The sequence below is a fragment of the Opisthocomus hoazin genome, chromosome 2, assembly GCF_030867145.1.
Source record: "Opisthocomus hoazin isolate bOpiHoa1 chromosome 2, bOpiHoa1.hap1, whole genome shotgun sequence".
Taxonomy (NCBI): Eukaryota; Metazoa; Chordata; class Aves; order Opisthocomiformes; family Opisthocomidae; genus Opisthocomus; species Opisthocomus hoazin.
In genome coordinates, this window is record NC_134415.1 from 51,190,412 (window position 1) to 51,205,963 (window position 15,552).

A 15,552-nucleotide genomic window follows, 5' to 3' on the forward strand; every position below is an offset into this window, starting at 1 on the left:
GACTGTCAGGTCCTAGTGGCAGCCCACACAGAAGAGCGAGGAAGGTTTTTATCCCAACACCTTCAGGAGTGGGCAGATGAGCTTTTATTACCCTAAATGTGTCGCGGCAAAAAACACCGTATGATTTCTAAAAAACCAACGCATGAATCGAGCCATAAGTAACCCCTTGCCTTGCCTTGCCCTGGGTGGCACTGCAATCTGCTTGGCGCAGATCGACGGTTTTCCTTAGTCCAGGGCACTCGTCCCCTCAGGACGTGCTAAAGCGTGAGGAAACCCCCGGGCTGGTCCGCGACTCGGTTCCCGGGGACCCGCTCTCCTCAGAACTCTGGACGCTGCCCCCGCCGCCAGGAAGCGGCCGGCATGCGCCCCTCCCTTCCCCTCAGGAGCGTGGGCGGGGCCTCACCCGGCGGCGCGTCGGATTTGAACGGCCGTGCCGGGCGCGAAAGCGACGCGTCATGGCGCGCCCAGGGGCCTTGCTCCGCCAGTGCCCGCTGCTGCTGCCTCAGAACCGGGAGGGGACGGCCTACGAGGGCTTCATCACCGCGCAGGTACCGGCGGCCGCCACTCCGCGCCGGCCCCTCCTCTCCAGGGCCCGCACTCGCGGGCAGCCCCGGGAGCAGCGGGTCTGCGTGAGGGGGAAGCGCCCCTCGCCTCGCCCCTTGCCGGGGCCGCCGGGCTCGGGGGTCGAGGGACGTCGGGGGGCGCAGCGGGGCCCTGCCGGGCGGTGCGGAGAGCCGCCCACGTCGCCATCCCGCGGGTCCGCGCTGTCCGTGCGCGCGGAATCGCTCGTCTTTCGGCGGCGCGGTCTCGCTGGTGGCCCCGTGGGCTGGGTGCGCTGTGCTGGCCGGTGTTCTGCCGGGGCAGGCTCGGTGTGCCTGCGCCCTTTGCCTGGGGTACGGGCTGAAGCAAAGGACCGACTGTGGGTGTTCTCCTTCCGCCCGCTGAGTTTGTGCTGTTTCAGCTGAAGCGGCGGCGGCGTCTCTGGGGTCTGCCAAGCCGCAGTGCGCGGAGCAGGACGGCGCCGAAGGCAGGTGCAGGGTGCGGACGCTCTTAAACCAACTTTGCCGTCAGAGGCACTGGGCAGTGACGCTACAGCCACGGATCACTGAAACGTCACGTATGCGCGTGCGTACAGACCGCAGAAATAGCGCGTAGCAGCTGTGGGTTCGCTTAGAAGTAGTGTGGAATTTTCTTTGTATAAGAGTAAGCGAAAGTCAAAAGACGTGGGCTGTGTCACACTTGCATTTTCCAAACGTAGCTTTGCAGCCAAAATTGAGGAAGTTTTTTGATGATGCTCTTACTCGACTTTCGCAAGACACTTGCAAGTGCGTGTTTATTTATTTGTGTTGCTCTAATAGCTGCGACTTTTGAAATGCTCTGTGTGTGAGAATGCATCCTTGGAGTTAATGGGAAAGTTAAGACGCAAGTGTGAGCATCTGTTCTCAGATGTGATTTTTGGGTCAGGGTTAAGGCTGTAATGTGGCAAAGTCTGATGTTATGCACTTAATTTAAGCGTACAACATCAGCTTTGGAGGAGTTTGGAAGTAACTGATGTGCCAATGGGCTATATTCAGCTCTGAAACAGGTAGCTTATTTTCCCTTGTGAGCATCATGGAAACACTGACGTTGGAAGGGATGTCTGGAGATCCTCTAACAGCGTCAGCTGGAGCAGGTTGCTCAGGACCATGCCAGTCAGATTTTGAGTATCTCCAAGCACAGAGACTGCACAACCTCTTGGACAGCCTGTTCCAGTGTTTGACCACCCTCACTGTTCTCCAGGTGTTTTTATTCACTGCATTTAGGTGAAACTTCTTGTATTTTAACTTGTACCCATTGCCTCTCATCCTTCTGTGTGTGTCACTCGGACTTTGGCTACACCTTCTTAAGGTCTCCTCCATCAGGTAGTTGTACACATTGGCAAGATTGCCTCTGAGCCTTCTTTTCTCCAGGCTAACCAGTCCCTGCTCCCTCAGTCTCTCATCATACGAGAGATGCTTCAAGCTCTTAATCACCTTCACAGCTCTTCACTAACTCCAGTATGTCCATGCCTTTCTTGTACTGGGGACCCAGCACTCCAGATGTTCCTCACCAGGGCTGACCAGAGGGGAAGGATCACCCCCCTTAAACTGTTCAAAATGCTCTACACGTGAGGCTACTGGCTTTCATTGCTGCAAGGGTGCATTGCTTGGCTCAGGGTCAACTTCATGTCCACAAGGACCACCAGGACCTTTTCTGCAGTGTTGCTCTCTAGGTGGTCAGCCACTAGCGTGTGCTGGTGCATGAGGTGAATCCTCTCCCGGTACAGGTCTCTGCACTTCCGTTTCTTAAGTTCATGATGTTCCTGTCAGCCCGTTTCCTCAGACTGTTGAGGTCCCTCTGAATGGTAGCACAGTCACACTGTCTATCAACCACTTGTCTCAGTTTTGTATCCTCTGCCAACTTGCTGAGTGAGGGTGCATCCTGTCCCATCATCCAGGTCACTAATGAAGGTCAAATAGTGTCAGCCCCAGGACTGGCCCAGGTGTGCACAGTTAGAGGCCTCCAGCTGGGCTTTGTCCTGCTCACAACCCCTTGAGCCCAGTCCTGTGAGGTTTTCAGTCCGCCTCACGGTCATCGTATCTAGTTCATCCTTCCTCAGTTTGTCTATGAGGATAGATTACTGTTACAGGAAACAGTATTTCTGAAATTGAGATAAAAGCTTTTCTGAAATTAAGATAAAGCATCCACTATATTGGTCATCTAATCACGGGAGGAAATCTGTTTTTATTCTTAATTTATTGCTGAAAAATTTGTGGACCTAACTCAAGGTATGCTGAGCTGGAACAGTCCGGAATAAATGTTTTAAGATGAGTTAACTGCCCTCTTCACTTCAGGGAGGGGTTAAACCTGCACACAAGCCTTCTTTATTTCAGTTTTATTTTGATCATCCCATAAGAAAGTAGGAGGAGGGTCACAAATAGGGACAGTGACTGAAAATACAAGTAAGTAGCATTTAGGAACTGCCCCGTATGGATTGCACCAACAGGAAAAAAATGACATTCATGTACTTGGGACTGTTTTTGTTTACAGTTTCTAAAACATTGCTGAAATGTGTTGTGGATCAGTGCATAAGTTCCTTTTTAGTGTAGTGCTTTTATGATAATGTGTTTTGACTTGACTTGAAGACAGACTTTCATGTACTTCAGCTTGACTTGGATTAAATTAGATTTCTTGCTTTTGTCCAAATTTGGATAATGTTTATTTTTCTTCTAAAAGGTGTTATTTTTGCTTTGTGAAATGTGATGCAGTGAAGAGGTTTTATGGAATACTGAGAGTTAGAGGTCAAGAGTGTTTCAACTTCAGAATTAAAATCAGCATTATTTCTGCCTGTCACTCATGCAGCTTTTTTTCCTAAATAAAGAAATTCTGAATAATATTCCTGAAAGTCAGGTAAGAAAAATTTCCTTTCTTAGTAGCTGATCTTATAGGGAATACTTCCCACAAGTATGTAACTATTTTTCTTTGACTATCCTATTAACTGAATATTTATTTTCAAGGGTAGAGACTTCCATATCAGGATACTATTAAAAATGGACTTTCAACTGAAAAATGCAAGGTAGGATAGTTTTATGAAAGCAATTTGCAAGTCTGCGTAATAAAAGCTTATTCTGATATGCATGTGAATTATTATTTTTTCCAATATCAGTGTTGGTAATTAATTCTTACTGGTTTCAACTTAACCTTGTAACAAAATTGTACAGTGTTAGTGTTAATAAAAACTGACAATAGACATTGCCTATATCAAAATATTTTGTTGTTCATTAACTTTTGAAACCTGTTGTAATTAATTGATTATAAGTATATATAAATCAATGTACTTGGGAAAAAATGTTCATTTAACCATTTGAGAAGCAGAAAATTCAGTGAAAATTTGTAAATTTAAGCAATGATAAGTTAAAAAAGCTATGCTAACCATCATTTTCTCTTTCCTGTTAACATGTATTACTTTGGGTTACCTAACTTTTCTTTCAAAGCTCCATTTATATTACTGTGAGTGTAGTATGTGGAGATGTGTGTATTGTGTGGATGCACATATATATACATGGATGAGTCTTTAACATTGTATTGCACACTTCTGCCTAGGCCAGCCTGCTCTGAACTGTGAACAGATGTGGTATTAGATAGCTTTATTACTTTCTAGGTCGGATACTTAAAATTGCATTATAGGTAACTTTGACATTTTCAGGATACCATTTTTAAACATTGGTGTATTTTATGAAGTCATATTAGCTTGCAAGAATTATGTTGTTTTCAGTGAAGAGCAGAGGCTTTTATAGGTAAATGCTTAATTTTTAATGGGCTTTGGGATAGTGACATTTGAAAGTTTTAAATAGCTTTGAATATGAAAACTCAAAGACATTTTGAAGTATTGTTTACTTCCTTTGGTTTTTTGAAGATAGACTTTTATGTTGTGGTGTAACAGACTTTCCGATCTCTTCTGAAATGACGTAATGTGAATTTTAAGTTCACACAAAATACTGTTTGTCTAGGATAGAGTGTAGCTGGCACCTAAAGAGGATACTGCATGGATATGGGCATATTTTGAAGCAGGTAAACAACTCTTAAAATAATTTACATGTATGCTTACAAAAATTCTGAAAAGCTTATACTGGCACACCTATTCTAAAAGTGTTAAAGAACTCTCATTGTATAGCCAAGATTTACTTTGAAATGCTTGAAGACTTGCAGGTCAACCTAAAGGGAGATGGATAGAATTTAGTAAAAGTTTACTTTTGTTCAAGTTTTATTTTTTTGAAGATTGAGATAGAACAATTTTTAATGAATGATTGCTGACATTTTACTGGAATTTTTCTTTAATCTCTCAATTAGAAACAGATTTTTTTTTTTTCCCTTTTTAATATATTTATCTTTTACAAATTGTTTGTAATGCAAAGAAGAGAATTCACAGTAATTATTGATAGATCTAGCTCATTCTGTGTTCTAGACAGTCGACGAATCTAAGTTCAACTTTCCTACCCAGAAGAAACTTTGGAGCAAAGATACAACAGCCCTGCAGTCATGAAGAATATTTTGTTTCTAAGCAAGCATCTTTGCCACATGTGCTAGTTGAGACACTGTATCTCATGGACTGTGCACCCCTTTGTAGAACAAGGGTTATGAGTTGGGAGTAACCAAAGATGCAGAGCTGAGGGAAGTGTGAATACATACCACATCTGAAGATAGACAGGGATCCTTAATCATGGACAGCATGTAAAAGCAGAGAAGTCTGGAGAGTTCTTAAAGAAAATGTAACCAACTAAGAAACATTTTTGAGTGATTCTAAAGCTTCGGTTCTCATTGGTGAAGACTAAAGTCTTCGTAAGCATCTTCATAAACACCTAAAGTGTAAAGTCTTTGTAAACAATGTAAATGTGTAATGTGACGTGATATGACAAAGGTGATGGTTAATTTTCAGTAAACTTCCCTGTACTCTGGGAGGTTTATTCTGTAATTGAAATTTTTAAATATGTTGTTTTATGTTAGCTGGTTTGACAATACTAGAAGAATAGATAGTTAGACTGGAATTGTTTACTGCTAAGTTATGACTTGAAGAAAATTAATTGATACTGTGTTTCCTCCAGAGGTTGCACAGCTGTCCAGATCTTGTCAGTTTCATGGTGGAGCTGAAAACTGTTTTGGTAAGTGACAGAATATATGCATGGGAGAACGGATGTTCTTATAGCTTTGGTTTTCACTTTCATTTTTTTTAAGTTTACTGCTTGATAGATGGATTTATGGTGGGGTTTTTTAAGAAGAGGTGATTTTGTGTATATGCTGTTCATGAAATATTTGTATAAATATCCTTTAGGATTTTAAGTGACTGTACTCTTTGGAAATTGGAGTGTTATAGAAAAATTAGCAAGGGATCTCAGTATAGAGACATCCTTTTTACAATTATTTTCTTGGAATTCCTGGTATTGTGCTGATGGTAAAGAAGGCTTATAATCATACAAAGGATTATACAGTGAGTGGATTTCTGAAGGTGCTTTCACCTGTGTGACAACTTGTCCAATAAATGCAGAAAGATTTTTTTATTTTTTTATAGAGACTGCTGTTTATTCTTTTTTTTTTTTTCCACAAAAATTTCAAATCTGGGATGGAAGAGTAGCAAAGTCTTTAGTTAACAACATGAAACTGACAATTTCTTGTCTTTTAGTAAAACATTATGAACATTTTTGGCAAAGAATACTTGTGTACAGCCTTTTAACTTAGAAATAAAACACAGTAAGTATTCTTCAACACAACAACAAAAATACCCTCCTGGTATTACACTACCTCTATGCTGGGAGCACCTTTCTTCAGTATTGGTTCAATCCCTGCCAAACTGGATTACATTAAACCAGGCAAAGGCACTTGGAATAGGACTGAATAAGAATGTCTGCATGTGTCTGTTTTTGAATATTTCACAATAGTTATTCTAATATCTTTGCATGGATACATAAGCACTCAGAAAAGGAGTATGCAGTGAAAGTATAATTAATTCAAAATAGTAAAACAGGAATCCTCAGTGCAGATAGAAAAACAGCAGAAGATGCTGTGGAAAAACTGGGCAGAAATGATTGTTATACTGATTTTTATTATTAAATCTATTTATTATTTTTTTAATTTAAATTTATTTTATTTTAAATTATTAACAATTTTATTATAAATCATTATTTTGTTTATTTGTCCTACAAGCATAATTTTAACTGAAGTACACTTCTAAAGAACAAGTAGTACAACATGAATGTGGAACACCTGGTTTGGTTTTGTTTTTCTCTGTAACCTGGTGTTATGTTTTTGATAAAATTTCTTTTTGAGGTGTTATGACATTATTGATGAGTGCCTGTACCACAACTTATGCTCTGGGGTCTTATGATATTAAAACTGAGAAATCCTTTTTTTTTTTTTTTAATTGCTGTATATATGTGTCGTCTTTTTGTGGCTGTGGAGCCCAGGAGACAGCTGTGGGCTTAATGGAACCTTCTTTTGAAATGTTCTTTCAGATGAGATGCTTGACTTCAAATTTATTAGCTGAAGAAGAGGCACATTTGATATTTGCATCTGAAGACTATGTTGTCAACATCTGTGGGTTTTTTTTAAATTGCAGATGTTTTCATTACCAGTATCTGAAGTAATTTACCAACAGCTTCTTTGTCTGCTTTAGCTGGAGGCTGTAACAAAACAAATGCAGTGTACGGTTAATTTTACATAAGCTTAATATTTTTGAATGAATTGCAAAAATCACATGACTAAATAGACGCAAAAATATTGAAATCTCTCTTAATGATGTTTTTAATGTTCTTTTAAACAGGAAATTGCTTTAAAGAATACACAAGACCTGAATATACCATGGCCGCCAGAATACTACTCCTGTCTTGTCAGAGATATAGAAATATTGGGCTGGAATAAGTATGTTTATTTTCTTTCTTAACTGACATTACCTTTAGAATATCTGTTCTTCTTTTGTATTTGTGAGTTGAACATATCAAATTAACTTGTTCTGTTATCCTGTTCAGAAACTGGTTTTGCTTTAAAAACTCTGCTACTTTGTTTTTTTTAATTTAAAAGAACCTCAACAAACCTGTATCAACTGAAGATATATTTTCAGTCACAAATAACTGAGCTGAAAGTGAGATGTTACTACTAAGAAATCAACTCTTCTTTGACCTATGAACTATTGGCCTAGCAAACGTATTTAATACAACTTTTATCGTTCTCCTTTTTTGTCCTTTTCCATACTTTGTACAACTTTTTTTGACCATTCCCTTATGCTATGGTTGGTCATTGTGTACCTTTATGCTTTCATAAAAACAGTTCATGCATTTTTTTATAACTAGAATAATTATTTTAAAGAACAGTTTTATCTTGCTCTCCATAGCCAAAGGAATGACATAGTTAATCCAGAAAACACTAAATCTGGAAAAAAAAAAAAAGTGAGTGGAGGGGAGAACTTGGAAAGCTATAAAACCAGAACTTCACAACAGCCTGCTCTTTGCAATACCCACAGAGAGAAACTTTTATATATTTTTTGCTACCCAGACAGGCTCAGAGATGAGGGCTATTGAGAAGCATTCCTTAGTCTCCAAAAACTGTGCAAGCAGACCATGTTTGGGGGAGCAGGGGGTCATTTCCATGTGGGAAAAATGTTGGTTACTGGACAAGGAGAGTATACACTGTGTCACTTGAGAATGGAGGCTCAGTGCACCCAAGAACATGGTTTCATGTATGCGCTGTACTATAAATCGAGTGTCTGTTGAACAAGAAATGACAGTTCAGGTCATCTTCTGGGGAAAGGAGAACTGGAAGCAAATCTTTTCACCTCAACTAAAATGGTAGGTTTAATACAATGGGAAAGTAAGTCACATTAGCAAAGGATACTTGACTTTGTTGAGGAATTAAATGTACACATAGCTGCCTCTGGGTGCCTTCTCATTAGGGTCTTGACTGAGTGCAAACGGATTATATTATTCACAGTCGCATATACTCTCAAATGAGCTCATAGAATCAATTTAATTTCATCCTTCTACAGAGAAAAACAAGGTTGTTCTCTTCATACCTCCTATAGAAGCCTGAAGGAACACAGTTGTGATCAAGTACATGAGGTCCATGTGGAAATTCTTCAGAAATCTGCAAAGCTTCCTGTTTTGCAGACTTTTACTTGAAAGGCTTTAATTGCCATCACATGTGTCATCACAGGCAAGTTCTCAGATACTGAGCCTTTTACTCCTCCTACAGAGAGCCTGGAATGGACTGGTTTCTATCCTTTCCCCTAGAACCTCCAGGGGACCTCTATGGGATTGAAGAAGGTAGTTTTTTCCGTGTAGGGAGGCATTAAGGAAATATATTTGAAGGCTGTCTTTAATAATATGCAATTCATTTCACAGTACCTTCTTTCAAGGAGTTAAGATGAAAGATTGTGTAGGATGTTGAAGAGTGTTGAATGAGAAGCTACTTTTTAGTTTCAGTAAAATGAAAGTTTAACAAAAAGGTCTACATTTGTGGTTTTCAACAAGACAAATCTACTTTTACCTTAGTCTTGGATGGTAAGTTAACTTTAACAAGTGTTTATTTTGCTAAATGAAATAAAGAATTGTTGGGTTTAAGAATAGTTTTGAGTTTTCTCACGTGATTTGTATATAAATAAATAACATGATTAATGAGGAATGTGCTTTGAAGGCCCACTTTTATTTAAAGATTTAAAGCATCCTTGATAAATCAGCTGAAATTTTTTCAGTGATTTCCATTATTAAGTATGTAGTTGTGCCAGCTGATGACATACTTTATTAAAATTTCTTAGACTCAGGTCCAAGAATATTAGTTAAAATTTCTTAAACACATGGGAAATAAATTTTGAATCATGCATGCTCTCCCAATATGAAGAAAAAGAAAAAATCCTTGAAAAAGCCCACATCAGCAAAAGAGACACTGAAGTATATTTATTGTATATCAAAGTTACAAAGATATAAAATGTACTGTATTTATAATTGGATATATAAATGTAGTATATAGCTAATTATGCTAAAAATACACTTTAAAATACAATTTAGTAGCTTATCTCAAAACTGATACTTCTTCTGACTTGCTGTACGTACAAAACATCCAGTTGTTTATTATTAAAAAGCACATCAGTGTTTTATCAGATAGCATGCTTCTAGGGCAGAATTTGACCTGGTTTCTAGGCAGAGATGGTCCTCATGTAGACACCCAACTTATGCTGTGATTTTGTCCACTGTAGTCATGTAGTTCAGCAAACACACACCTCTTTGTAACATAAGTTAATAGATAAGGTCTTTATTTAATTGGGGTTTTTTGGTTTGGGAAGTCAATCATTAATCAAAGGGTGTCCTGTGTTCAGCTAGGATAGGGTTAATTTTCACAAGAAGCCAGGAGGGGACACAGCTGGGCCAGCTGACCCAAACTGGCCAAATGGGGTATTTGATACCATGTGCCGTCATGCTTGGTTCTGAGCGGGCGAGCTGGCTGTGGCTTGTTAGTCGCTGCTTGGGAGTGCACTGGGCATTGGGTGGTAAGAGAGTTGCTCTGTGTATTCTCTTAGTTTTGTATATTCTTCTTATCAGTACTGTGGTTGTTACTGTGCACTTCCTTTGCTGTTGTGTTAAACTGCCCTTATCCTGACCCATGAGTTTTGCCTTTTTCTTCTGATTCTCCTCCCCACCCCACCGGGGCGGGGTGGGGGGAGCGGGGCGGGAATGGGACACAGTAGAGCAGCTGCATGGTCCTTTGTTGCTGGCTGGGGCTAAACCACCACTGTCCTTTTTTGGCACCCAACATGGGTCATGAAGGGTTGGAATAATGGCAGGGCTGACCGGAACATGTTAAAACAACTTTAATAAATGTGTATTACAAATTATAATATATTAAATAGTCATTGGTCACAATGTTGTTTTCTTTGGTCACATGGTTGTGGTATGTAAGTCCTTACTTGCTCTGTGTATTTGCTGTGGTGATGTTTATTACCTCTAGGAAAATGACCAGGATTACCATTTTTCTGTACTGTGTAATATTGACTTCTGATATGATAACATCACTAGGCATGAGGTTAGGCTCGCATTTGTATGCGGCATTGTGGTCATTTCCATACCTGGGACTCCATCTCTTGGAATTTATTAATAATCGAACCCAATCTATGGGCAAAATGGGAGGCTATACTTTCCCCCACTCTTTCACACCTCCTTTCTCCTTCAGGCTAGTCGTAACAGCTTTTGAGAATTTTGAGTATCTTTGAGATGTTCAAGCCAGCATGTTCTTATTGCTATGTCTCCTGACTGGAAAGGTGAAGAGGCACCAACGGTGGATGAAGTGGCTGGCTGACTCCAGCAATGCGAAGAAAGTCTCTCTTCCTCCCTTCTCAGCTGTGGAGAAACTGTCCCAGGAGGTCTAGCAACTCAAACAGAATATATCCTACTCCCTGCCTGTACCAACCAGTATCTTGGCTATTAGGAGTAAGTGTTCCTCTGCTCAAGAGAGAGGATATAGAGGGTACACACCATGAGGCACGCTGCGCTTTTACCTGCGTGACCACAGAGAGGACATGAGGAAGTGGGATGGAAAACCTACCTCAACCCTAGAGGCACGAGTGTGCAAGTTGCAAGGAAAAACAATCACAAAAGGGGGTTCTTCTAGGAAAAATACCACTCCAGTTTCCAGAAGGCAGTTCTCCAGAGTAGAAAGCTTGATCTTACTTCTGATCCTCTTGAGGGGACCTCTCAGACATTTTTACAGGAAGTGAGTAACAATCTGACCAGGATTAGAGGGGCCCTGCCTCCAGGCAGGTGGAGGAAGGGGCCAACTGGGTTTATTGAGCTATGTGGATGTGATGGCCTGGCATGTCAGATTCACAAGGGAATAAGGCTCTAGTGGACACTGGTCCACAGTGTACTTTAATGGGATCACATTGCAAAGTGTCAGAGTCTATCTGTATTTAGCAATTAACCCTGTGGAGTGTGGCCAGCAAGTCGAGGGAGGTTCTTCTTCCCCTCTACACTGCCCTAGTGAGGCCCCATCTGGAGTACTCTGTCCAGTTCTGGGCTCCTCAGTTAAAGAAAGATGAAGAGCTACTGGAGAGAGTCCAGCAGAGGGCTATGAGGATGATGAGGGGAATGGAACATCTCTCCTAAAGGAAAGGCTGAGGGAGCTGGGCTTGTTCAGCCTGAAGAAAAGGCTGCGAGGGGACCTAATATATACTTATAAATATCTGAAGGGTGGGTGTCAGGAGGATAGGGCCAAGCTCTTTTCAGTGGTGCCCAGTGACAGGAAAAGGGGCAATGGGCACAAAATGAAGCACAGGAAGTTCCGTCTGAACATGAGGAAGAACTTCTTCCCTCCGAGGGTGATGGAGCACTGGAACAGGCTGCCCAGGGAGGTTGTGGAGTCTCCTTCTCTGGAGGTATGCAAGACCCGCCTGGACAAGGTCCTGTGCAGCCTGCTGTAGGTGACCCTGCTTCGGCAGGAGGGTTGGACTAGATGACCCACAGAGGTCCCTTCCAACCCCTACTATTCTGTGATTCTGTGTATTTCTGGAGTGACAGGGGGGTCCCAACAGCTAACTGTATTAGAGGCTGAAGTGAGCCTAACTGGGAATGAGTGGCGAAAGCACCGCATTGTGACTGGCCCCAAGGCTCTGCGAATCTTTTGCATAGACTACGTCAGGAGAGGGTGTTTCAGGGACCCAAAAGGGTACCGGTGGGCTTTTAGTATGGCTGCCTTGCAGATGGAGGAAATTTAACATCTGTCTACTTTGTCCGGTCTCTGAGAGGATCCTTCTGGATCCTTCACGATCCTATGGACACCATCGCACAGGTTATCCAAGAATGTGAAACATGCGCTGCAATCTAGCAAGCCAAGCCTGGAAAGGTCAGTGGTATGGAGGATGATGGCTAAAATATAAATACAGGGAGGCCTGGCAGATCAACTGTATCACACTGCCACAAACCCACCAAGGCAAGTGCCATGTGCTTGAAAAGGGTGGAAGAAACCACTGGATGGCTGGAAATCTGTCCCGTGTCCCATGCCACCACCCGGAACACCATCCTGGGCCTTGAAAAGCAAGTCCTGTGGCGACAGGACACACCCCAGAAAGAACTGAGTCAGACAATGGGACTCATTTCTGAAACAACCTCATAGACACCCGAGCCAATGCACATGTTATTGAGTGGGTGTATGACATCCCTTATCATGCACCATCCTCTAGGGAAATCGAACGGTACGATGGACTGCTCAAGACTATTCTGAAAGCAATGGGGGGTGGGACCTTCAGGCACTGAGATACTCCTTTAGCAAGAGCCACCTGGTTAGTTAACACCAGAGGATCCACCAATCAAGCTGGCCTTTCCCAATCAAAACTTCCACACCCTGTAGAAGGGGATAAAGTCCTCACAGTGCACATGAAGGATATGCTAGGGAAGACAGTCTGGGTTAGTCCTGCCTCAGGCAAAGAAAAACCCATCCATGGGATTACTTTTGCTCAGGGACTTGGGTGCACCTCGTGGGTGATGCAGAAGGATGAAGAAGTCTGATGTGTACCTCATGAGGATTTGATTTTGGGCGGGAATAACCAGTAAATTAAATTGCATGATGTTAATTGCTAAATAACCCTGTCACTGTATGTCATCAGTACAATAGTTGTTACACGCTATATCAATGGTATTACAGTAAGAATCACCCAAACTAATGAAGGATGGACTTTGATGAAACCAAGCAAAGTGCAGCGGTGATGGGACTGGACCTGTTTTCAGCAACTGGGGCCCAGTAAATTTATCAAAATCAACATCTTCAACTTGCAGATGGTGGGCGTGGGCCATGTCAGATACACCAGCCACAAGCTCCGGATGCAGCATGCGACCATCCAACACCACACATCATCTCTCCTTCCCTGAAAGACTTTTAAACAGATGGAGCCCAACATCACGGATTAAATGAAGTCAATGGACCCTGTAGAGGGATGGTCCATTCCAAGGGAATGATATCTGTGTGTAATACGTTAAAGACAGGGAAAGGGGTGGTGATTAATTGGAAAATGGGGGACCTGGTCATGATGTAGATGGTATAGAATAAGGGGTAGATAACGTCCTGGGTTCAGCTGAGATAGGGCTAATAGGGATCATATCTGTTTTGCTAGGAGTTGGAAGGAGAGTAACCTAGAGAGACATCTGAAAAACATTAGTAAGTTACACCTCTAATTTTAGTACACTTTTAACAATATAATGAACTACTAAGAAGGCCTCTTAACTTAGGCTAATTTTGAGTTGCAGGTGATGTGTATTTGCACATTAGTTAAAAACCCTGATGTGGTTTTCAGCACAAAACTAAGCCTGCATTTAGTACTGGCAGTAAGGATCAATCACTGCTCACACCTTGAGAAGCTTCTAGCTTTATTTATCAGGATTTTTCTTAGAAAGTATCTGGCTTGTTGTGGACCCTAGATTTAGCTTTTGCTAGTGAGTTTTGAGTCATGCTGGAAATGGATTGTACCCAAATCCAACTGAAGGATATTTTGTTTGAAAGAGAATCAAAGCAGTAGGCTATGGTTCCTTTACCTCTGAAGTGAGTTAAGAAACTCTCAGGTATGGCACAAATTTAGTGTGTTCTAATGGCTTTTATCGAAGAAATACGTGAAGTTTCTCAGAAACAAATTGAAGACATTATCTGCAATGATCTTACACCTCTTTCTTCCTAAACCTCTGAAAGTACAAACAATAATGAGGATTGCAAATGGGCAGGCTGTTGTCATGAGATGTAATCACTTTCTCTGTGATACAGAAAACTTGATTCTTTGACCTAATTTAGGTGTGGGGGAGGGTGAATATGCTTTCATACTCAAATACTTGTACACAAAAGTCACAGTTCAACAGGTTATAGAATTGTACCAAATTTCCAATACTAAGTGCTGTCCTAACAGCTGAGGAGTTCAAAGGAGGGTACTTCCTTCCTTTCAAGAACATGGAAAAATACCAGCGCAAACCTAATCAGCTGAGTCAGGAGAGAGTACACATGTGGCAGTATTAAGTTATATGAAAGGCTTTTCCAATACTGTCTCATAATCTCACTAGTTGATGCAATGACAATGTCTTGAGAAGGTAAATTATTGACTATAAAACATTTGTAGGACTCTTATCACCCTCATGTGGATTCATGAAGGTTGCCAGTATCTCTTAAATCCATGACTGAGTCGAGATGCCAATTGTCTCGAGTCTCGATGTGTTTCTGCTTGGTACTTGCCAAGTTTTTTTATAGAAAGTATCTCCTGTTGCCTTCTCCACTTCCAAGGGAATCCTGCCTTGTCATATGCTCTCAATGAAATATCATTTGTGTGTTGTGGTGAATTACAGTACTTCAGAGATTTACCTGAGGCTTTCTATCTTTATGATCATTCTTTTTTTTTTTTCCTATGTGATAAAGTGATGGAGCCTACAGAGGAATAAAAGTGTATATAACTGAAATATCAACTATATAAACAGTTCCTTATTTGATTATGCAATCATACGAAGAAATTCATAGAACTTTTACAGCATTGAGCAACTTTCTCTAGTCCTACAGAACTGACCCTTTCATTTTTCTTATCCAAAGATTGGTAGAGTGATGTTACAGAACAGGTAGCTGCAAAGCTACTGACTTCCTTTTTTCTATCCTAAAAGGAAAATTGAATCCTCATTCATTCCCTGGAGGCAGTTTGTTGTTTTTACATTATGTTGAGAAGAAGGAAGGATAGCTATGAATTTTCTTCCTGGGCATCCTTCAACCCTGCATGCCCCTTGTCTGAGGAGTTTTTCATTCCTTGGTGTTCCTGTTTGTGAAAAAATTTGAAAGGGAAGAGAACATTTTACTAGAAAACCTCTAAATGTGTGGTTTGTAATGAATAATACTTAAAAAGTTTTGTGTTGCTTAGCTTGAATAGTTGTCTTCTACTAGTGGCTAGCTGTTGAAGTCAAAATTAAAGTTTTAAGAATTTCCAGGCTGGGTGGATTGTGGTGGTACTTCCTAGCAGTGATGATCTACATTTTTTACATTTTT

The 15,552-nt window shown here is 41.2% G+C and overlaps 1 protein-coding gene across 3 annotated transcripts in view; it reads left to right on the forward strand.

The window, feature by feature from the left end:
• The first annotated feature begins 396 nt into the window (after positions 1 to 396).
• The window catches only part of FANCL (FA complementation group L), a 34,835-nt gene continuing 19,679 nt past the window's right edge, over positions 397 to 15,552 (forward strand). The window contains exons 1-5 of one of the 3 annotated variants that reach the window (XM_075413575.1): positions 397 to 548; positions 3,537 to 3,595; positions 4,530 to 4,590; positions 5,622 to 5,678; positions 7,334 to 7,431. In XM_075413575.1, the coding sequence (XP_075269690.1) occupies positions 456 to 548; positions 3,537 to 3,595; positions 4,530 to 4,590; positions 5,622 to 5,678; positions 7,334 to 7,431 (368 nt within the window). In that variant the 5' untranslated portion in view covers positions 397 to 455. Of the gene's footprint in view, positions 549 to 1,041; positions 1,126 to 3,536; positions 3,596 to 4,529; positions 4,591 to 5,621; positions 5,679 to 7,333; positions 7,432 to 15,552 lie in introns of those variants that run through there. The other 2 variants (XM_075413577.1, XM_075413576.1) reach the window with 2 other exon arrangements.